The 20,753-nt window shown below is 44.0% G+C and overlaps 1 protein-coding gene across 1 annotated transcript; it reads left to right on the top strand.

Annotated features, from left to right (window-relative positions):
• The first annotated feature begins 397 nt into the window (after positions 1 to 397).
• HMGN2 (high mobility group nucleosomal binding domain 2) lies at positions 398 to 5,323 on the top strand. The gene is made up of 6 exons (XM_029571489.1): positions 398 to 603; positions 2,951 to 2,995; positions 3,318 to 3,347; positions 3,532 to 3,582; positions 3,783 to 3,878; positions 4,428 to 5,323. Exons 1-6 carry the CDS (start codon positions 589 to 591, stop codon positions 4,461 to 4,463), a joined length of 273 nt encoding a protein of 90 aa, XP_029427349.1. The 5' UTR covers positions 398 to 588; the 3' UTR covers positions 4,464 to 5,323.
• The last annotated feature ends 15,430 nt before the right edge of the window (positions 5,324 to 20,753 follow it).

Here is a 20,753-nt window from a genome sequence, read left to right as displayed (position 1 = left end):
GATGGAGAGAGCACCTCCAGCTCCGCCGGTGCAAATGAGCGCTATCCACGGGGACAGCGGCCACATGCACGGCTCCACCTCAGGGAGACGGGAGGCTGACAACGCACAAAGATATTGGGGGGGCACATGCATTTATTGCACCACTCTATGTGCCCATATATATATATATACCCCCTAACATATAGCATTTTCATTTTCCAAGAGAAAAACCGCCATGGGAGCAGGAGCCTTGTCCTCCGTCTCCGCCTCTCCCCGCCCCGACCTCCCTTATTATTTTTTTTCCCCCTCCCTTCCCCCCCTCCTCCCCCGCCCCCCTCGCGCGCCCTCGGCCCCTTTAAGAAGGCCACTTTAAAAAAAAACACCGCCCACGTGACGCGCGGCAGCCAATCCCCGGGCGCAGGATGTTAAAATCTGGTTCTAACCGGTTTGAATCTTCATTTCTATAAAAACTTTATAAACACCCGAATTCAAATTATTTTTTTTTTTTAGTCGCAAAAGTCCTGAGAAAGCAGCAGGAGTAGGAGCGCGAGCGCCGACCTCCGTCCCCACCCGCGCGCAGAGCAGAGAGCCCACACCAGCGCCGTCGCCATGCCCAAGAGAAAGGTACGAGCGGCGCCAAGCAATGTTTCTTTTTATTATTGCTATTATTGATTTATGCATTGATTATTAATTATTGATTTTTTGTTTTTGTCGTCTAGCGTCTCTTCATTTTCGTGTTTTCTTAAGGCGGCCCTTTTTATTCGTCGCAGTCTATGGCGGCGCCTTACTGCCGTCTGGTTTTATTATTCATGTAAATCCCTTTTATTAACCATTAATTCATGGCTTTTTTTTTTTTTTTTGGACTCGCGGGTACGTGGAAAAGGGACGAGCCAGGGAGCTGGAAATCCCAACCTTTGGGTTGTCGGAGAATTTTTTTTTCATGTTTGTAACCTTCACAGATTAAGGGGGCGGGTTTTCCGTATTGATTAAGCCCCATGTTTTGTTTTGTTTTTTTATTCGCATTTTTCAGATTGACTTTTTATTATTATTATTATTATTTTGCAGAGAGGGGCTCTGCAGGTTTCTTTCCCGCCGGCGGCGGCGGCTCAGGGGCCATATTGGTGGTGTCTCTAGTAGCCATGATGGCGGCGGGTGACTGGAGTCTTTTGCCGTATTTCCGTCCCGGACAGTTCGGGTCTCCCCCCGGGTGCACGGGCAGCAGAGGCGAGGGCCCAAGGGGAGCCTGCCTCGGCGGGGAGCAGGCGACGGGAGCTTCCTCGTGGAGCGCGGGACTCGGAATAATAAGGTGGGAGGCAAAGAAGGAGGAAGATCGTCGTGGGGCTACGCCATTTTTTTTCCTCTTCTTTTTTTTTTTTTTTTTTTTTACTTTTTTGGCGGGCGGATTTAGCTCGTACCCGTGCGCGCCCGCGCCCTGGGGCCGCCGAGGGGAGGGGTAGAACGTTTAAACTGGAAGCGCTGCAGGGGCAGGATTGCATGTGGTTCTGGGTTCTAAACTTAGCTCGACCAAAAAAAAAAAATAATAAACAAACGTTGGTGGGAGGATTCACCGTGTTAAACTCGCTGCTTTGTGCTCCTTAAAAATTCGAAAACGAAAAACGCGGGAAGACTCCTAAAGAGGCGTTTTCCCGCCCAGAAAGCAGGGCTGCCATAGGGGCGGAGCTAACCGTCAACGGTCTCCGAGGGCTAGCGGGTCACGTTCCCTCTTCCTTACCCCTACACCACCACCATCCTTCTATCCCGCCCCCACCTCCCCTCTTTCTCCGCGGTCACATGCCGTGCTCGCGCATTTCTGGCGCGCGGTGTCTTCGTCGTCCCCTGCTAACGTCGCTCCCGGCGCGGCATGGGCGCGCGCGCCTGCTCTCCGAGTAGAAAATGACGAGGCACTCGAATTATTTGGGTGTGGGGGCGGCGGTTGCTGCTGCGTGGGATAGGCAAAACTAGGCCCTGCTGTAGCACCTGGCTTTTTGCCCTTTTTTTTTTTTTAAACTTGTGTGAAGCTTTGCTCGGAGTGGTGCCGACTCTGGGCCCTGGGCATTCTGGAGCTGGCTTTCTGTGTCCGTAGTGGATTTTTCGCTGCAAATGTCGATATAATGTCTTCCAAGAGATGCGGTGCACACACTTTGGCATTGCAACGCGGGCGAGTTGTGGCCTGGGGGAGGGTTTTGTGAGGCTTGAAGCTGTTTGCACTTTAAATACAACACGCATCGCTTCGTCAAATGCCGTTCCCTGATGTGATAAACAGATACGGGTTTCCCTGGGCATTTCGGATCGTAGATGCGTTGGGTATTTCGGAAGCATGGGTGGAAAGTGTTTTTGCATTTCTACTCGCAGGTGAAATTGGATGGAGTGCTTTCTTGTCGTAAAACGTTAGGCATTTCTTGCATAATGGACATGTTGGACTGTTTCAAGGTCATATAATAACATAGCTCTAAAGGAGACAAATGGCCTATCCGGTCTGTCCAGCAAGGTATTTGGGGGGGGGGGGGGGGGGGGGGGTTGTAGTTATCCAAATACATGTTGCTAACCTTTATGACGTCATCTTAAGCGTTCTACCTGATTTATTATATTGAAACTGTTTCTGGGTAGCCTGTCAAATGCTCCCAAGGAACAAGTATCTAACACCAATATCTAGTACTGTTTTCCCTCCTGTTTTGACAATGCTAAGGCTGCTGTACTGTGTATTACATACAGGTACTGTAGTACTTTGCCTCAAATAATTGTGGATTACCAGGAGTCAAATTAGAAAAACTTAAACTCTGGGCTCACTGTTAACTAACTCTTTCACCACTAGGACCACTTCCCTTTTCCATCTTCACCCTCCCCATCTAGGAGTTAGTTTTTAAATATATAATCCATCAAATTGGGATTTGCTCTGAAGCCTTACTGGATGTACTAAATACAAAATAGTTGGTAGATAACGTCATCTGACTTTTTTTTTTCCTAATTGCAGGCTGAAGGAGACGCCAAGGCTGACAAAACAAAAATTAAGGATGAGGTGAGTGGATTACCTTTATTTCAAACTCTTGTACACTCACTATAATTCATCTACCTTCTTATTTAGCACTGATGGAGAAAATATTGTAAATCTATATTATTTTGGGGTACAGCACAAATGATATTTGAGAACTTGCCAGGTTCTTATGGCCTAGAAGTTAGAGACAGGATGCTGGGCTTGATGGACCCTTGATCTGACCCAGTATGGCATGTTCTTATGTTATAAAATTAGTATATAATAGGATCTGCTGAAGACCTTGATGGGGAAGGAGCATTTAGACACACAACAAAGAATTAAGTTGTTTGTTTTGTTTTATTTACAGCCACAGAGGAGATCTGCAAGGTTATCTGCTGTAAGTGATCTAGATGAAATTGTCATGGAAAACTTAATACACTTATATACTATATTACCTTCCAGATTGTGAATCTGTTCAAGGCAATATACAGTTAAATATATAGTTAAGCTATAATCATTAAAACAAATGGCTTTGTATAGTTTAATTTGACTTAGCTGAAATTCTTATGTTTTTAAATTAGAAACCTGCCCCACCCAAGCCGGAGCCGAAACCTAAAAAGGCAGCTCCAAAAGTAAGTTACTGGTTCCATTTTACATGATTGATTAAAACTTGCTGCTATTTTTGTTTATCTGTTTAGATAGCAAAAACATAGTGCTAAATTATGGCACTGTTTTTAGCCATGTCCCTTCTTGAAGGGAATAGGCCAATACTGGCTTGTTGACTAAGTGCAAATGGAATTCTTAATCTTTTTTTTTTTTTCCTGCTCTACAGAAGGCTGATAAGTTACCTAAAGGGAAAAAAGGGAAGACTGATTCTGGCAAGGAGGGAAACAATCCTGCAGAAAATGGGGAAGCTAAATCAGATCAGGTATGTATCCAGAAATTCACAAGTGACCGAACTAATGTCTCAAGCCTTTGAACCAGCCTGTTATGTTTGGTTTCAGAGGTGCACTTTTATTTTTGGAATTTGGGGAGAATAGCTAATGGCCTCAACATGCATTTGCATGTGATGAGTGTTGTTTTTTTCGAGGGGGGGCGGGGGGGGGCATGAGATTTCGATGGGGTGTGTAAGGTGTTGTGGATGCATGTCCCAACTACGTGTTAAACAGTGCACTCAGTTGAATGTGCTTTACTGTATCAGCCTGAAATGTTTTGGAACTTAGTATGGTTTGACTGGCTACAAGCAGTTAAGTGTACTATGATCTTTTGAAAGATGAAGGCAACTTCAGAAATAGGCTGTAAAAGGCCTGTTCAAATATTTCAATTTGAAAGAATATGCTATGAAAAACTATTTAAATGTGATACCTTAGATGGAAAGACTTCAGTGTCTGGGATGATGCCAAATATACATAGGCTTGTCATACAAAAGAACTATTTTGGGTTTGACCTGCAAGCTTGACTATTTTTTTTTTTCCAGGCACAGAAAGCCGAAGGAGCTGGAGATGCAAAGTAAATTGTGTGAATTTTTGATAACTGTGTACTTCTGGTGACTGTACAGTTTGAAATACTATTTTTTATCAAGTTTTATAAAAATGCAGAATTTGTTTTACTTTTTTTTTAAGCTATGTTAGCACACAGAATGCTTTGTTTTGGGAGGGTGTGGGAGGGGCTAATTGTCATCCATTTTTTCTCTCAGCTTGGGGTAAAAGTGTGGTTTTTCCAGACCCATTATTTGTGAACAGGAGGCAAAGGATGCTGGGAATCTGGTTTTCTAGTGCAGTGCTTGCTGATCCTGACCCACCCAGCGCCATGGGGATTAATTTTTAAAACTGCAGTTTCTTAACACCACATATTTCATTCCTAGACTCCCAGCAGGGTAGATTTCTAAGCATTGAAATGGGCAGCTATTTTAAGGATAAGTTACAACATTATCACCCTTGGCGTCAGGTGTGCCTGAAGATCCCACATTGGTGCTAATGCAAATTTGCATCTTTTGTGAGTTCCAATTCCCAGCAGCTGTCAGATGGCATGGCTCAGGGGGATGAAGGTGTTTGGTTTTTTTTTTTATTGGCATTTTGGATAAGTCCTGCAGTTTTAAATGTTTTCCTCAGTCAGGGTAGGCTTGTGAACAGTTGTTTAACAACATAACTAAATGTGAAAGTGTCCACCCTTACTCTAAACTTCCCTGTTAAAAGTATAAAATTAAGATTTATTTTTATTGGTTTTATAGTAATTACGTTTTGGTAGTCCATGGGAGGAGGGGAGTTGGAAAGTTGTTTTAAAATGTTGCAAATTGTAGCCCATGTCCTGCCTGAATTGCCATGATTGTTTATGGAAAATGTCTTTAATAAAGCTGGATGCTGTTGGCTTCGACTTTGCCTCTTCTGTTTGTGTTTGTCAAATAAGTACATTTATTTCGTATATTCTGCTTTTAGCAGTTCAAAGATGATTACATTCGGGTACCTTGGGTATTTCTCCTCAGAGGAGCTTACAATCTGTATCTGAGGCAAGGGAAGGTTGAAGTAACTTGTCTGAGGTTACAAGGAGTTGCAGTGGGATTTGAACCCTGGTTCATAGCCTGCTACTCCTCTACTCTGATATTTATAAGCAAAAACTTGATTACCAGTTCTTAATTACTTGAGAGCTGTCAGTACAGTAGCTAGAACCCTTCTAAATGTTAAATACAATTCTCAGAGGACAAGCAGGATGGTAGTCCTCACACATGGGTGAAGACATCAGATGGAAGCCCTGACATGGAAAACTTATGTAAAAGTTTCTAGAAATTTGACATCTCACTCAGCATGCCCTGTACCACGTGTCCACACAGGGTCCTGTCACTCTTCAGTCTTTCCATAGAGCTGCAACATCATGGTTTGTGAACTCACTTTAGCTTTTTAGCCTTTTTTGGAAAACTTTCCATGTTTTTCAAACTTTAATGTGATTTCCTGAACATACCCAGATCAGTCCAGAGAAGGTTGTGTATCCCTACCAGCAGGTGGAGTCAGAGCAAAACTTTGGGCACTGCCATATATACGAGAGTGCCACCTGCAGTCCCTCAATATTTCTGACTCCAGCAGATGGTAGAGATGCACCTGCAGTCTTAGGCACCTTCGTGGGCCATCCCTCAGTCGAAGCTGGGCATCCGGGGGGTTGGTTAACTCAGTCTGTATCTCACACGCTTCCACTCGGGGTGTGAATTCCAGGGCTCCTGGTTTCTCACACCTGAGGCTGCGCTGAAGCTGCTCCCTCGTCCCCTGTACAATTGGAATCTAACATTTATTTAAAAAGAAAATGTTTGCTTTCTACTTTCACTTCTGCTGGCTAAGGTAAGGAGGCTGGACCTCCGCTCCCTCAGGCAATACAGATCAGCTGTTTTTCTCTGTCATGCCGCGTTCGGCCATCTGCCTGGCTGGTGGAGAGCCTGCGATCAGGCTCCCGAGAAAATTTGTGTGCCGGTTGTCTTCCAGGGGGTGAGGGCCCCTCCTCGGCAGCTCCCAAGTCTGTGCCCCGGGGCAGATCCTCCAAGCGCGTGGCCAGGCGGTTCCCAGGTCGTCAATCCGCGGGAATGGTGGCCATCTTGGGTATTCCTGCAGCTATTGTTACAGAGCTGCACGAGTCTCAGGAGCCCAATTTTATTCTTTCTCCCCCTGATCTCAACCCTGAGCACTCTCTGGAGTTAGGTAATGACCCCCCCCCCCCCCCCCAGGGAATTCCTGACCTCTTTTTTTTTTCTTCTAAATTTGTTTTCTAATGCACAAATCTTAGCTAGCTTAGAGGAGGCAGTCTCGGCCCCTGGATACACAGGGGCCTATCAGGGTGCGTGTGGTCCCGGATCCCCCGACTTCTCTGGTGACTCTGAATCTGGACCCTGATGAGCAGTTGATGGAAAATCTCCCCCCTCCCGGAGGGGGATGATTCTAGAGTCCTCCGCTTATTTCAAAGGGAGGCGCTCAACCTTATTCCATTTTGTTATTCAAGAGCTGGGCATCGACACTCCGGTGGTGGGTGCACTTATGGCCGCTATGCTGGCCTGCGTGGACCCGGTCCTGGTGGGACTTAGGGCCCTCCCATGCACACTTCCCTTTCATCCCATGCACAAGCTGATGCTCCTAAGGGAATGGGAAGCTCCCGAGTGGGGAGGGCTATGGATAAGCTTTACCCCTTACTGGAGGAGTGTCTGGAAATGCTGAAAATCCCTAAGGTGGATTCTTCGGTGACTGCTGTCACGAAGCACACCACCATTCCTGTGGTGGGTGATACGGCTTTGAAAGATGTCAGAGACCGCAAGCTGGAGTTCTATCTCAAGCATATCTTCAAATCCTTGGGTGTTCAGGGGTCGATCAGCGGCAGTCTCATGCAGTCTTAGGTGGGTCTGCGGAGGCAGAGCAGGTTAAAAGATTGGAAGGTGCAATAGTGTATGGAGCGGATGCCCTTTATGACTTGTTCCCTGCGAAGGTGATGGCTTCCGCAGTCTTGGCCAGGCGGCTTCTCTGGCTCCGGAATTGGTTGGCCAACTCCTCCAAGGCCCAGTTGGGCGCGTTTCCTTTTGGGGGCAAGTTGCTCTTTGGCGAGGACCTGGAGCAGCTTATTAAATCCTTGGGTGAAAACAAGGTACACAAGCTGCCTGAGTACTGTCCGAAACAGTCTAGAGCCTTCTTCCTGGCTCGTATGTGTTTTCGGGGTCAGCGGCATGTTAATGCTCAGCCGAGAGGGGCTCTTTCTAGGGGAAACTCCTCCAGATCTCAGTCCTGTCGAGATCGTCGTGCCTTCCGAGATGGCCTCCCGCAGCACTCCACTACCAAGCCCACATCCCAATGAAATTCGGGCCCATTCCTCCGTTCCAAACTTAGGTGGTTGACTATCTCTCTTCCTCAAGGAATGGGCCAAAGTCACATCAGATCAGTGGATACTCAACATAATTGGGAATGGCTATGCTTTAGACTTTGCTTGAGACCTACTGGATCTGCACATAGTCTCCCCTTGCGGACATCAGAAGTGAGCAGCTGTATCTCAGACCCTCTCCAGACTGCTCGGACTGAGATCCATAGTCCCAGTCCTCACGGAGGAACAAGGCGCTGGCCAATATTCTATCTACTTTGTAGTACCGAAAGGACGGTTCCTTCCACCCCATTCTGGACCTCAAGCGAGTCAACTGAGCTCTCAAAGTGCCTCATTTTCAAATGGAGACCCTGAGGTCAGTAGTAGCGGCTGTTCACACAGGTGAGTATCTGGCCTCCCTAGATTTGACGGAGGCTTCCTACACATCCCGATCTGGGCTGAGCATCAGAAATTTCTCTGCTTCCACATCTTGGGCCAACAGTTTCCGTTTCGAGCCCTGCCCTTCGGTCACGCCACAGCTCCCGTGCACGTTTTCCAAAGTCGTGGTGGCGGCTGCGCTTCGGGAAGGACTTTTGGTACATCCTTATCTGGACGATTGACTAGTGTGGGCTAAATCTTTGCAAGCTAGCAGTCGACAGACTTCTAGCTCTACTCACTTCGCTGGGCTGGATTATCAACTTACCCAAGAGCCATCCGAGCCCTTCGCAGGTGTTGGAATTCCTGGGGACTCGCTTCGATACCCGAGTAGGCAAAGTATTCCTTCCAGACGTTTGGGCGTTCAAGCTGATGGGCCAGGTCCACAATTTCATCCTCATGCCTCTCCCTACGGCCTGGGATTACCTCTAGGTTCTGGGGTCCATGGCTTCCACTATCAACCTGGTCCCATGGGCTTTTGAGCATATGCATACATTACAGAAAGCTTTGCTATCCCGCTGGAAACTGGTCTCGGAACAGTTTCAGATGGATCTCCCGCTCTCCGACTCTACCATCGGCGACATGCAGTGGTGGCTCTCGCTGCGGCACCTACTGAAGGCCATATCCTTACAGATGCCGCACTGGATAGTAGTAACAACGGATGCCAGCCTCTCAGGCTGGGGAGAGGGTTGCCAGCCAAAATCTTGTCAGGAATGGTGGTCCCCGGTACAGTCCCGCTGGCACATCAGTCGTCTGGAGGCCCGAGAGGTCCGTCTGGCTCTTCAGGCCTTGCTCCTGCTGATTCGCCACAGGGTGCTGTGTGTGCTCTCGGACAATCTCACTATGGTGGCTTACATCAATTGTCAAGGGGGCACCAGGAGTTGCCTGGTGGTGTTGGAGGCCAGCAAGCTCTTTGTCTGGGTGGAATGTCACCTGGAGCGACTGGCACCTTCTCACATAGCAGACAAGGTGCAGACCGGTGGTTTTTTGTTTTTTTTTAGTCGACAGCATCTTGATCCCGGCGAGTGGGAGTTGTCTGCTGAGGCGATGAAGCTAATTGTTTGCAGGTGGGGAACCCCTCACATGGATTTGATGGTGACCTTAGGCAATGCCCAAGCTCCCCAAATCTTCAGCTGCTGGAGGGAACACTGCTCGGAAGGGGTGGATGCCCTAGTCCTTCCTTGGCCCAGCGACATTCTCCTCTCCATGTTCTCTCCCCCCCCCCCCCCGGCCGGAAATGTTCTCAGAAGAATAGAACTCCACAGGGGTCCGGCCATTCTCGTAGCTCCTGAATGGCCACGCAGACCATGGTTCTCGGATCTAGTGAATCTGGCAATGGACAGCCCTCTTTGTCATCTTCCGCATCTTCTCAGGCAAGGTCCAGTATTTTTCGATCAGGCGGATCACTTCTGTCTAGCAGCTTGGCTTTTAAACAGCAGCGATTGAGAAAAAAGGGATATAAGGAGGAGGTTATATCTACTCTACTCTGTGCCCGTAAGACTTCTACTTCGCTCGCCTATGTCTGGGTTTGGAAGGTTTTCAAAGCGGCTTGTGTAGAATCGGGGATATCACTTCTATGTGCTTGACCATCCAGGTGTTGGTGTCACTAGAGTTCATAATCAACTACCTGAAACCCCATCTCAGCTTATCACTTCAGTTGGACTTCATAGGACACCTGCTAGACACAACTCAGGCCCAGGTCTTCCTGCCTTGTCAAACTGCCATCATGGGAGAGAGTCAGCAAAGCCAGCAGCTGTCAGACCTGTCTCAGCCAATATGGAATTATGAGAATTGTAGTCCTTGTCCTCGCGAAGCTTCTAGAGAATCTTTGCTACTAAGGGAATTTGAGGCTACACATACAAAAGAACTTTGCCCCAATGTCAAGCAAGTACATCTAAGGCTGGTTTGCCATCTGTCTGGTACAACGAGCAGAACCAAGGCACCTTTCTGTTGCAAGGGGATCCATGTCCGGGCTCCCCCAGAAGCTGAATATCTGATTCGTAACACCCTGCTCCAGGGACCGGTCATGTGGTCTGAAGGGACAACTCAGTCTGTTCACTAACATATTTGCCATTCCAGCCATGTGCATGGGACAGGGCCCATGACCAGATCTGAACTGCCTGACACAGGAGGTATGACCCAGTACCTCCCTGCTTGTTGACATACATCTTGGTTGTCAGTTTGAATCAGGACAACTTTGTTGGATAGCTGATCTCTGAAAGCCCATAGCACATGCCTGGAGTTCTAGGAAATTGATTTAGCAACAGTATTTTTTGGGCAGAGACCCTGGGTGCTTAGCCCATCTATATGAGCTTCCCAGCCCAGGGTTGACACAGCCATGGTTAGGACAATTTGGCTAGTATGACCTTGGAGTGAGATCCCCTGGTCCAGATTCAAAAGTACCTACCACCAGGACAAAGAGGGGCAAGGGGACTGATGTGATCCTAGAGATTCTCAGTGGCCTGGTGCTATTGTGACGTCAGGGTCCATTGGGCCTTGCATGTGTATAATTGTGCCAAGGGTGTGATTTGGACAGTTGCAGCTATATAGACCAACAACCTCAACTTGTGCCAGGCTGCAATAAATATAACAAATATAATTTAAATTAATACATATTAGTAAGATTGTTTAATGTTGGTAAGTGTTTGCAATAATTGATTTAAAATATTCTAAAAGTTTTACTCATGATGCATAACAGCTGGTGTAGACTATTTAGAAACCCATTGTAGGGTGCATGCTATGGCATGATATATCAATAAGAGTATAACTGGTAGGGTTCAGACCTATATGCCTACAGCCCACCCAAGTTAACCTTGGACTCACTCAAAAAATCAGTTCTGGCTGTGCCACTGCTCTACTCCATCAAAGCCACCGACCTATCCACCTCAAACTTCAATTTATCAGGCTGCTTTTCCACCTCAGCTCCACACTGCTCATCCTAAATTTGTGAGAGGAGTCATGTTGCCCGTGATATCCAGGATATTCACCCTGCTTAGACTAATGTTGGAAGCAGTTTGGCTGGCGATTGCAGAACCAGTGATCTCTTATTGTACTGCTAACAGACCACCTGTTCTTATGCAGGAGCCTATCCTTCTCGTAAAAGGATATCCCACCATCCACATCAGACCAAAAGGCACATCAGTTGCTTGAGTAAATTGCAGACTTAGTAAGGAGTTTCTTTACCTGTCTGACCAAGAAATGTTCCAGCCTGTCCTTTCTACTATTGCTACAGCGAATTCCGCAGATATTGTGTATAGAAGTGAATGCCTCATCAGAACCCTTGATCAGGGGTTCTTCATCATCCACTGCAGTGGATTCTAGCAGGTCAGAGGTTAGATCAGGCCTCTTCTCTGAGTCAACTGGGAGCTCCTGTTTCACCCTCTTTGTCACTAGCATCCTGTGTAAGCGACCCAATACCTTTAGGCTTGGGTGAAGATTATTGGCTTACCCTCTTCCAGATCCTCCAGACCACACCTTGATACCAGAGGATCTTACTAAGTTTGTATAAAAGATAGGTACAGCACTGGGTATCCATGTCTGCAAGGGTAAAGACCCCACCCTCTGAGCTCCTTCAAACATTGGACAGTTTTTCAAACTGCGATTACTGGTCAGTTTACGTCATTTGCTTCATGAAAAAGATTTCTTGACAGTGGTACGAGCTATCATTTTTCCGCACATTGATTATTGCAATGGACTGTATATTGGGTTACCGAAATGTCGAATTCAGCCAATTCAGTTATTATTGAATTCCGCTGCTAGGTTGGTATCTAACCTAAAACGTTTTGATAGGATATCACCAGTTTTATACAATCTTAACTGGTTACCAGTTTCCGAAAGGATTTTGTTTAAAATAGGACTGATTGTTTTCAAACTTCGTATGAGTGATTCTCCATATTGGTTTAATGCTCTTTTGAGAATTCACAAACCAGCTAGATGTCTGAGATCTTCACAACTGAACTTTCTTGAAGTTCCTTCTATTCGTCAAGCTCGCTTGTTTAGTACTAGAGAGACTTCTTTCTCAGTTGCGGCGCCCTCCCAATGGAATTTGATTCCTCTGGATTTAAGATCTTTGGATAATCTTAAGAAATTTAAAACATCCTACAAAGATTTTCTTCTTACCCGTGTTTTTGAGACATAATGTAATGAAGTTAGTTACCTGATTAAGAATTTTTTCTTAATAGTGTATTTGAGATGTATTGTAATGAAGTTAATGTCATCTGACTTCATATACAAATGTGACTGGTTTGTTTGTCAGCCTTATTTTTGATTGTTTATAATATTTGTTTAAATTTTATTGTTGAGTTTAGTTTCTGTGAAACTTTTAGATTTATTTTGTGTGTGTAATTATGTACATCGCTTAGGCCAATTGTGTTAAGCGATTAATAAATTTTTTAAAAACAAAACAAACTCCAGTCAAACCAGCGGCCCTTCCAGTTCACAGTATCCTCAAAGATCTCTAGATGAGAATGAGGGAAATTCCCATTTCAGTCATTCCAACAGCTAGAACATTTGACCTCAAATTCAGAGTCCAGCACTCGCCAGGCTTTGGTGTTGTCCAGCTGTCTGTTCAGTCTGCAGTGGTTGGGTCTGCTATGAAAAAAGCAAAGACACTAATTCACTCAAATTTTCCACCAGGGAAGACCATAAGTGTAGTCCGGGCCTAGCAGTTCTGCTTCCATCGTAGCAACCTAGCAATGGTAGAACTGCTGGGCTACATAAAATTCAAATTTTGAGGTACAGGAGGATGGAAAGGATAGGGGGAGGTCAGGGGATACCCTGGTGAGAAAAATATTTGTAAAATAGACAGGAAATGGCAGGAGCAGGGTAGGAGAGTGGTTAAGATTGGCACTGACCCTGGCTCTTATTAATATTTTTTTAAAATTAAGATGGGGCCACTTTGAGGAGAGGGCTGCAGGGCTGAGCCTTTGGAGTACACATGAAAGGGGGGGGGGGGTCCAGTTTAGTGCCTGTAAGCTTGCGATTAGTTGAGTTGGTTTTTTTAATATATCGCATTGCCACTTAACCAGCTATATTCTTTTGAATATAGCCAATTATGTGTAAAGTTACCTGGTTAACTGCAACCAAATAATTTTATACATAACCGACCATATTCAAAAGAATATCTGGCTATTTTGAAAGTTAGCTGGCTACAGTTAGCCATTTAACCTTAACCAGATAACTTGTCCACAAAACAGCCTGCTGAATATTGGCCTCCATGAGTCTTGGCAATTGTTGCAAGAATGACTACCTTAATTCCGAATTATTTTATATATTTATCTCGCGTTTTCATTGATAGCTCGAGGTAGTATAGTGATAGGAGTATACTACCGTCCACCTGGACAAAGTGGTCAGACAGATGATGAAATGCTAAGAGAAATCAGGGAAGCCAACCAATTTGGCAGTGCAATAATAATTGACTGGGTAAATGTAACATCAGGACTTGCTAGAGACATAAAGTGCCTGAATTGAATAAATGACTGCTTCATGGAGCAATTGGTTGAGAAACCAACAAGAGAGGGAGCTATTTTAGATTTAATTCTTAGTGGAATGCAGGATTTGGTGAGAGAGGTAACGGTGGTGGGGCCACTTGGCAACAGTGATCATAACATGATCAAATTTAAACTAATAACTGGAAGGGGGACAAATAAATCTGCAGCTCTAACACTAAACTTTCAAAAGGGAAACTTTGATAAAAATGAGGAAAATAGAAAAAAACTGAAAGGTGCAGCTACAAAGGTTAAAAGTGTTCAATAGGCATGGGCATTGTTTAAAAATACAATCCTAGAGGCGCAGTCCATATGTATTCCACACATTAAGAAAGGTGGAAGGAAGGCAAAACGATTACTGTCATGGTTAAAAGGTGAGGTGAAAGAGGCTATTTTTGCCAAAAAAAATCCTTCAAAAATTTGAAGAAGGATCCATCTGAAGAAAATAGGATAAAACATAAGCATTGTCAAGTTAAGTGTAAAACATTGATAAGACAGGAGAAGAGAGAATTTGAAATGAAGTTGGCAATAGAGGCAAAAACTCATAATAAAAGACTAGAGATACATATGCAGTGAGCCTTTCTACTTCTAGGTCATCTCACCCACGAAGTGCAGATTCCTTATCTCGTAGACAAGTAATACAAATCACTTCCTCTGCTGCATCTATGTCCTCAGATAATTCTGTTAGGACCACAGAGGACAAGATAGGGAACCAGTATGATGTACCAACGGCTTCCCCTAAAATTAATCCAGTACCACCTAAAACAGGTGAACTACCAAAACAATCTGGTCGTTCAACAATACCTCCTCAAACAAAAGGCATTTTTTCAATTATCCCAGTAATTGGCGGGGTTTTACGAAACTCTTCAATCATCCTTTAAGATGTCTAACCTACTCTCAGGAAGTTCCCCAGAACACAGTATACATCCTTCCAGAGAACCGTCGGTGGAGCCTCCAGGATCCCCAATGACAAAACGACCAATTTAACCAATTCAACAACAAGATACCCCTATAGATTCTCTGTCTCCGCAAACGTCCCCATTGTCATCCACTGGATTCCCATCAGATCCACAGGAACCATATTCCCCTCCAGAGGATCTGACGTACCCAAAATGTTTAGAAAAATTGGGCACGATACTACATCTGGAGGTCCAGAAGGAGACAGACCCTAGATCAGAAACCTTTGGTCTCCTAAAGATTTTTGATGCTCCGGGAGAACCAACATCTCTCCCACCACACGAATTATTACATACTGTCTTACAGAAGTCGTGGGAAACACCTTACTCTCTATCAGCGGTTTCCAAGAAAACGGATATAAAATTCCATATGAGAAAAACATCGCCTTACTCTATACCACAACTACCACATGCCTCAATTGTGGTAGAGTCTGCAATGCAAAGATTCAAAAAATCAAAGGCGCATACCTCATATCCACCGGGCAAGGACAACCAGTGTTTAGATGACTTTGGCAGGAAGATATATCACAACTCAATTTGAATGCCCGTATTATGCACCATCAATTTTACATGGTACAATACCTATATGAGTGCATACAAGCCACAAAGAGTATGCTTTCCTCGATGGCAGATTCAATTCCTCCGCCTCTTCATGACATGGAGGAGTGTTCTCGTCACCTTCTACGGTCGATATATGAGGCATTTGAAACATCTTCCAGGGCGTCTGCTACAGCTATCACAGCCCATAGGATGGCATGGTTGCGCTCTAGTACGATACGAGAAGATTTACACGAGAAACCAATGAACTTCCCGTGTACAGGAGACAACCTGTTCAGAGAACGGTTTCAAGAAACAGTTGGGAAATTAAAGGAGGAAGCTCTAACTGTCCAATCCTTAACATCACAATCTCACTACTTGACCACGCGTCGTTATGTGGGATCTACACGTCGACAATCCTATAACCATAGACCTTACAGGTCTTATCAATCCTTTCGTACACAGACGTATCCATCTTACCAGCGTCCTCCGCCGCAACAAAACAACACGACTCAACGTAGGGGTAAGCCACGTAATCAGAGACAGCAGACACAACAACTGGCTGCTGCAGTAAAATCAACGCTGTCTTTTTAATAACCCAGCCACCACCACTACATCAAGCACCACCTGGCAGAATTAATTCGTGCCTGGCAGCCTGGGAGAGAATAACAACCGATCAATGGGTTTTAGAGATAGTACGACATGGCTATCAACTCCAATTTACCACAAAACCCATACTACCTCACCTTTCCAATCTAAAGAGTCAAAGCTTCCAACCACAACTGGGGGAGGAGATTGCTTTGCTCAGCAAACAGCAGGCCATTCGACAAATTCTCCCGAAAACCCAACGCCTACCCCTACCATGCTCTCCCCATACTTAATAAAAAATTAGGCATTTATAATAAATTTTACATGAAAAAGGATATTCAAAGTAAAGACTTCTGAAGAAAAAATATTGCTTACAATATGATTATTATATTTATATGCACTGCTGTAGTGCCAAAACAGAAAACCCTGAAAAAAAGCAAATGTCACTTGGAACTTGGGCATGGGTTTGGCCCTCAGAAAGCCATGAGAAAACAGAGTTACAATACAATAACAACATAAGACTTGGCATATTGGGTCAGACCAAAGGTCCATCAAGCCGAGGATCCTGTTTCCAACAGTAGCCAATCCAAGTCACATGTACCTGGCAGGATCCCATAAGGTCAATAGATTCCAAGCTACTTATGCCAGGAATAAACAGTGGATGTCCCCAAGTCCACCTTAATAATTTTTTTAACGCAGATATAATAGCTTTCACCATATCCTCTGGCAACAAATTCCAGAGCTTAATTATGCATTGAGTAAAAAGTATTTTCTCTCTTTAGTTTAAATTTATCACCTAGTAATTTCAATTTTTGTCCCCTGGTCTTTGTATTCTTTGAAAGAGTAAACAACCGATTTGTTTCATTCCACTCATTATTTTATAAATCTCTATCATATCTCTCTTCAGCCGTCTCTTCTCCAAATTGAAGAGTCCTAACCTCTTTAGCCTTTCCTCATACAGGAATTGTTCCATCCCCTTTAACATTTTGGTTGCCCTGCTCTGTATCTTTTCTAATTCTGCTATATCTTTCTTGAGATGTAGTGACCAGAACTGCATACAATACTCAAGATGAGGTCGTACCATAAATGATACAGAGGGATTGAGATATTCTCTGTTTTATTCTCCATTCCTTTCCTAATAATCACTAGCATTTTATTTGCTTTTTTGGCTGCTGCTGCTGCACACTGCGGAGAAGATTCCAGCGTGTTATCAACAATGACGCCTAAATCCTTTTCCTTTCCCTCTCTTTCTGTCATTCTTTGCAAACATCTAACCATAAATCTCACATAAGCAGTTCAACTCATTCTGTAATTCATGCTGTAACATACAGGTTTCCTCACTATCAGTAATCTATAATATTTCACTGCATATATAACAGGGATGGAATGGCTCTCCTGTGAGGAAAGGCTAAAGAGATTAGAGCTGTTCAGTTTGAAGAAAAGATAGATAGGGGAGATATGACAGAGATCTACAAAATCATGAGAGGACTAGAATGGGTACATGTGACTCGCTTGTTTATTCTTTCAGATAATAGAAGGACTAGGGGCACTCCATGAAGTTGGCAAGTAGCACATTTAAAACAGATTGGAGATCATTATTTTTCCTCAATGCACAATTAAACTCAGGAATTCATTGCCGGAAGATGTGATTAGGGCAATTAGTGTAACTGGGTTTAAGAAGAAGATGATTTGGATGAACTGAACCAAATTGACAAACTAAAATTACCTGCACTGGATAGTATACACCCCATAGTTCTGAAAGAACTAAAAAATGAAATTTCAGATCTATTAGTAAAAATCTGTAACCTATCATTAAAATCATCCATTGTACCTGAAGACTGGAGGGTGGACAATATAACCCTGATATTTAAAAAGGGCTCAAGGGGTGATTCAGAAACCAGTGAACCTGAGTTCAGTGCCAGAAAAAATAATGGAAACTATTGTAAAGAACAAAATCAGAGAACACATGGAAAGATATGGTTTAATGGAACACAGCCAACATGGATTTAGCTAAGGAAAGTCTTGCCTCACAAACCTGCTACATTTTTTTGAAGGGGTTAATAAACATGGTTAAAGGTGAACCTGTATATGTATTGTATTTGGATTTTCAGAAGGCATTTGACAAAGTCCCTCATGAGAGGCTTCTAAGAAAACTAAAATAATGGGATAGAAGGATTGTAAATTGGTTAAAAGAGGGAAAACACAGAGTAGGATTAAGTGGTCCGTTTTCTTAGTGGAGAAAGTAAACAGTGGAGTCCCTCAGAGATCTGTATTTGGACAGGTGCTTTTCAATTTATTTATTAATGATCTGGAAAGGGATACGAGTGAGGTGATCAAATTTGTAGATGAGACAAAATTATTCAGAGTAGTTGAATTAGAAGCAGATTGTGATACATTGCAGGAAGACCATGCGAGACTGGAAGATCGGGCATCCAAATGGCAGATGTGGACAAGTGCAAGGTGATGCATATAGGAAAAAATAACCCATGCTGTACTTGCATGATGTTAGGTTCCACATTAGGAGTTATCACCCAGGAAAAAAATCAGCTCATTGTACTGCAGCAGTCAAAAAAGCAAATAGAAATGTCAGGAATTATTTGGAAGAGATTGGTGAATAAAATGGAAAATGTCATAATACATCTATCGCACCATGGTGAGACCGCACCTAGATAATCGGAATTAAAATGGAAGGACAAGGAGAAAGTATTAAATCTAACTCATTTCTCATAGGTTTCCATCACAGGCAAATCTTACTAAATTAGTGCAACTCAAATATGAGTTAAATGAGATCTTTAATAAGAGTATGAGTATGCGATACATCAGACAAAATGTAAATATTACACACGGAATAAAAAACTAGATTGCTAGCATATTTGGTGAAAATGAGACAGGACGAGTCGTTCCTGCTCTTTCTGATAATGATGGGAAAACTAATTCCTGCAACAGATTATACAAAGCTATACACAGCAGAAGTACAAAACAGGAATTTTATGAGTGTGTGAGAATTCCTGAAACCTTCCAAGAACAAAATAATCTGTTGATGAAATTAATACCTGAACAAATGTTTTTGGGGGAAGTTTTTTATTTCAAAAATCCCAAATTGCAAGGCTCCAGGAGATGAGTTTGCTATGGACTACAACAATGAATTTATACATATTTAACCCAGGTATATAACGAAGACTTGGAACACAGAGAATTGCCAAAAATTATGCCCAGCAGATATAACATTAATTCCTACAGAGGAGAAGGATCCTTTGGAGAGTTCTGATTACAGACCAATTTCACTTTTGAATGTAGATTTACACATTTTGACAACAGAAAGAGCACAAACAGAACAAAACGTGCAAGGGATGTGCATGCATATTTTGTTCTGTTTTGTTTTTTTAATGAAAAAAACATATAAAATGAGATTTAAAAAAGAAATGAAAAATATAAAAAGTCACCCTCGCTGCAAAAAAAAAAAAAAATCCCCAAAACTCAAGCCTGTTCCAGGCTCTCCCTCAATTCCAACCTGCCAGCCTTCCTAGATCCTCTTACCCAAGTTTTGTTTCTTCATGGGGCAGAAGTCGCTCTTATAAATGGCACCAGCAAACTGGCATGATCAAATTCTTCTAACAAACAAGGCCCTTTTAACTGCACTTTAGTTGACTCATCACCTTTGGCATTGCCCCCTCCCTCCCCCACACTTCTTTTTCTTTACCGGACTATAATGACACATGCAAACAGCCTAAGCCCCAGATGAATCTGTAACTATCTAAACCCAGTGTAACTGCTCTGTTTTCTCACTGATCTGATGAAGAGAGGACAACTCTCAAAAGCTTGTCACAGATGTATCACGTTAATCCAATAAAAAGGTATTAAGTCCATGTATCCAAGTGAACTAGCACAGCAACCACAGTTCTTTGCTTCCAACAAAATACTAGAGATGTGAATTGTGTGAGGGGGGAGGGAATCTGATCGTCACGGTTTTGTTTTCTTTTAAATTGTTTAAATCGTAAATCGGGGGAGGGCGGGAAAACTGGCACACTAAAACAACCCTAAAACCCACCCCGATCCTTTAAAATAAATCCCCCACCCTCCCGAACCCCCCCAAAATGTTTTAAATTACCTGGGGTCCCGGTGTGATCTTCCACTCTCGGGCCACGGCTGCGTTAATAGAAATGGCGCCGGCGCTACTTTTGCCCTGTCATATGACAGAACAATAACCAACCTCGTTTCCTAAAATATATAATTCTTCAACCTCCACGACAAATTAGGAAAACTCTAGATTTCGTGGTTTTTTGTGCGGTTGCCTTCTGTGGTCCAGCCCTTTAGTTTGACTGGCCACTTAGATGGCTTCCGTGTTTTATTCTTCAATTTTTATTCACAATATTTTTGCATTTTTTATTTATTTTGTACTGCTCAGTTCCCATGTGAGGATTTGTGCATTATTTCCCCGGTGCGCGGTGCGATCCGTCATTATTTGTTCCACTTATCTTAAATTATCCAATTGCCGCCGCCGCTGTTAGTGTGGGACCGCTCCCGCTTGCCCGACACTGGCCATGTTTCGGCAGTAGTCTGCCTGCTTCAGGGACCTCGGGAATGGATTTCTAATCGCGGAACCTCCGTCGAAAATGCACTGATGTCCTAATATTTTTGTAATTCATTCATCAATGTGAGCGGCGCCTTCACGCACAAAAAACCACGAAATCTAGAGTTTTCCTAATTTGTCGTGGAGGTTGAAGAACTGTCATATGACAGGGCAAAGGTAGCGCCGGCGCCATTTTGGTTCCTGTCCCCCGACGTCACGAGCGCAGGAGATCGCTCCCGGACCCCCGCTGGACCCCCAGGGACTTTTGGCCAGCTTGGGGGGGCCTCCTGACCCCCATAAGACTTGCCAAAAGTCCAGCGGGGGTCCGGGAGCGACCTCCTGCACTCGGCCCGTATTGCAAAATGGCACCGGCCATATGGCCGTATTGCAAAATGGCGCCCTTTCCTCCTTGA

Source organism: Rhinatrema bivittatum, chromosome 11 (assembly GCF_901001135.1).
Source record: "Rhinatrema bivittatum chromosome 11, aRhiBiv1.1, whole genome shotgun sequence".
NCBI classification, from domain to species: Eukaryota; Metazoa; Chordata; class Amphibia; order Gymnophiona; family Rhinatrematidae; genus Rhinatrema; species Rhinatrema bivittatum.
Note: the sequence above shows the minus strand (reverse complement) of the source record. Positions and strands in the feature narration are given on the sequence as shown.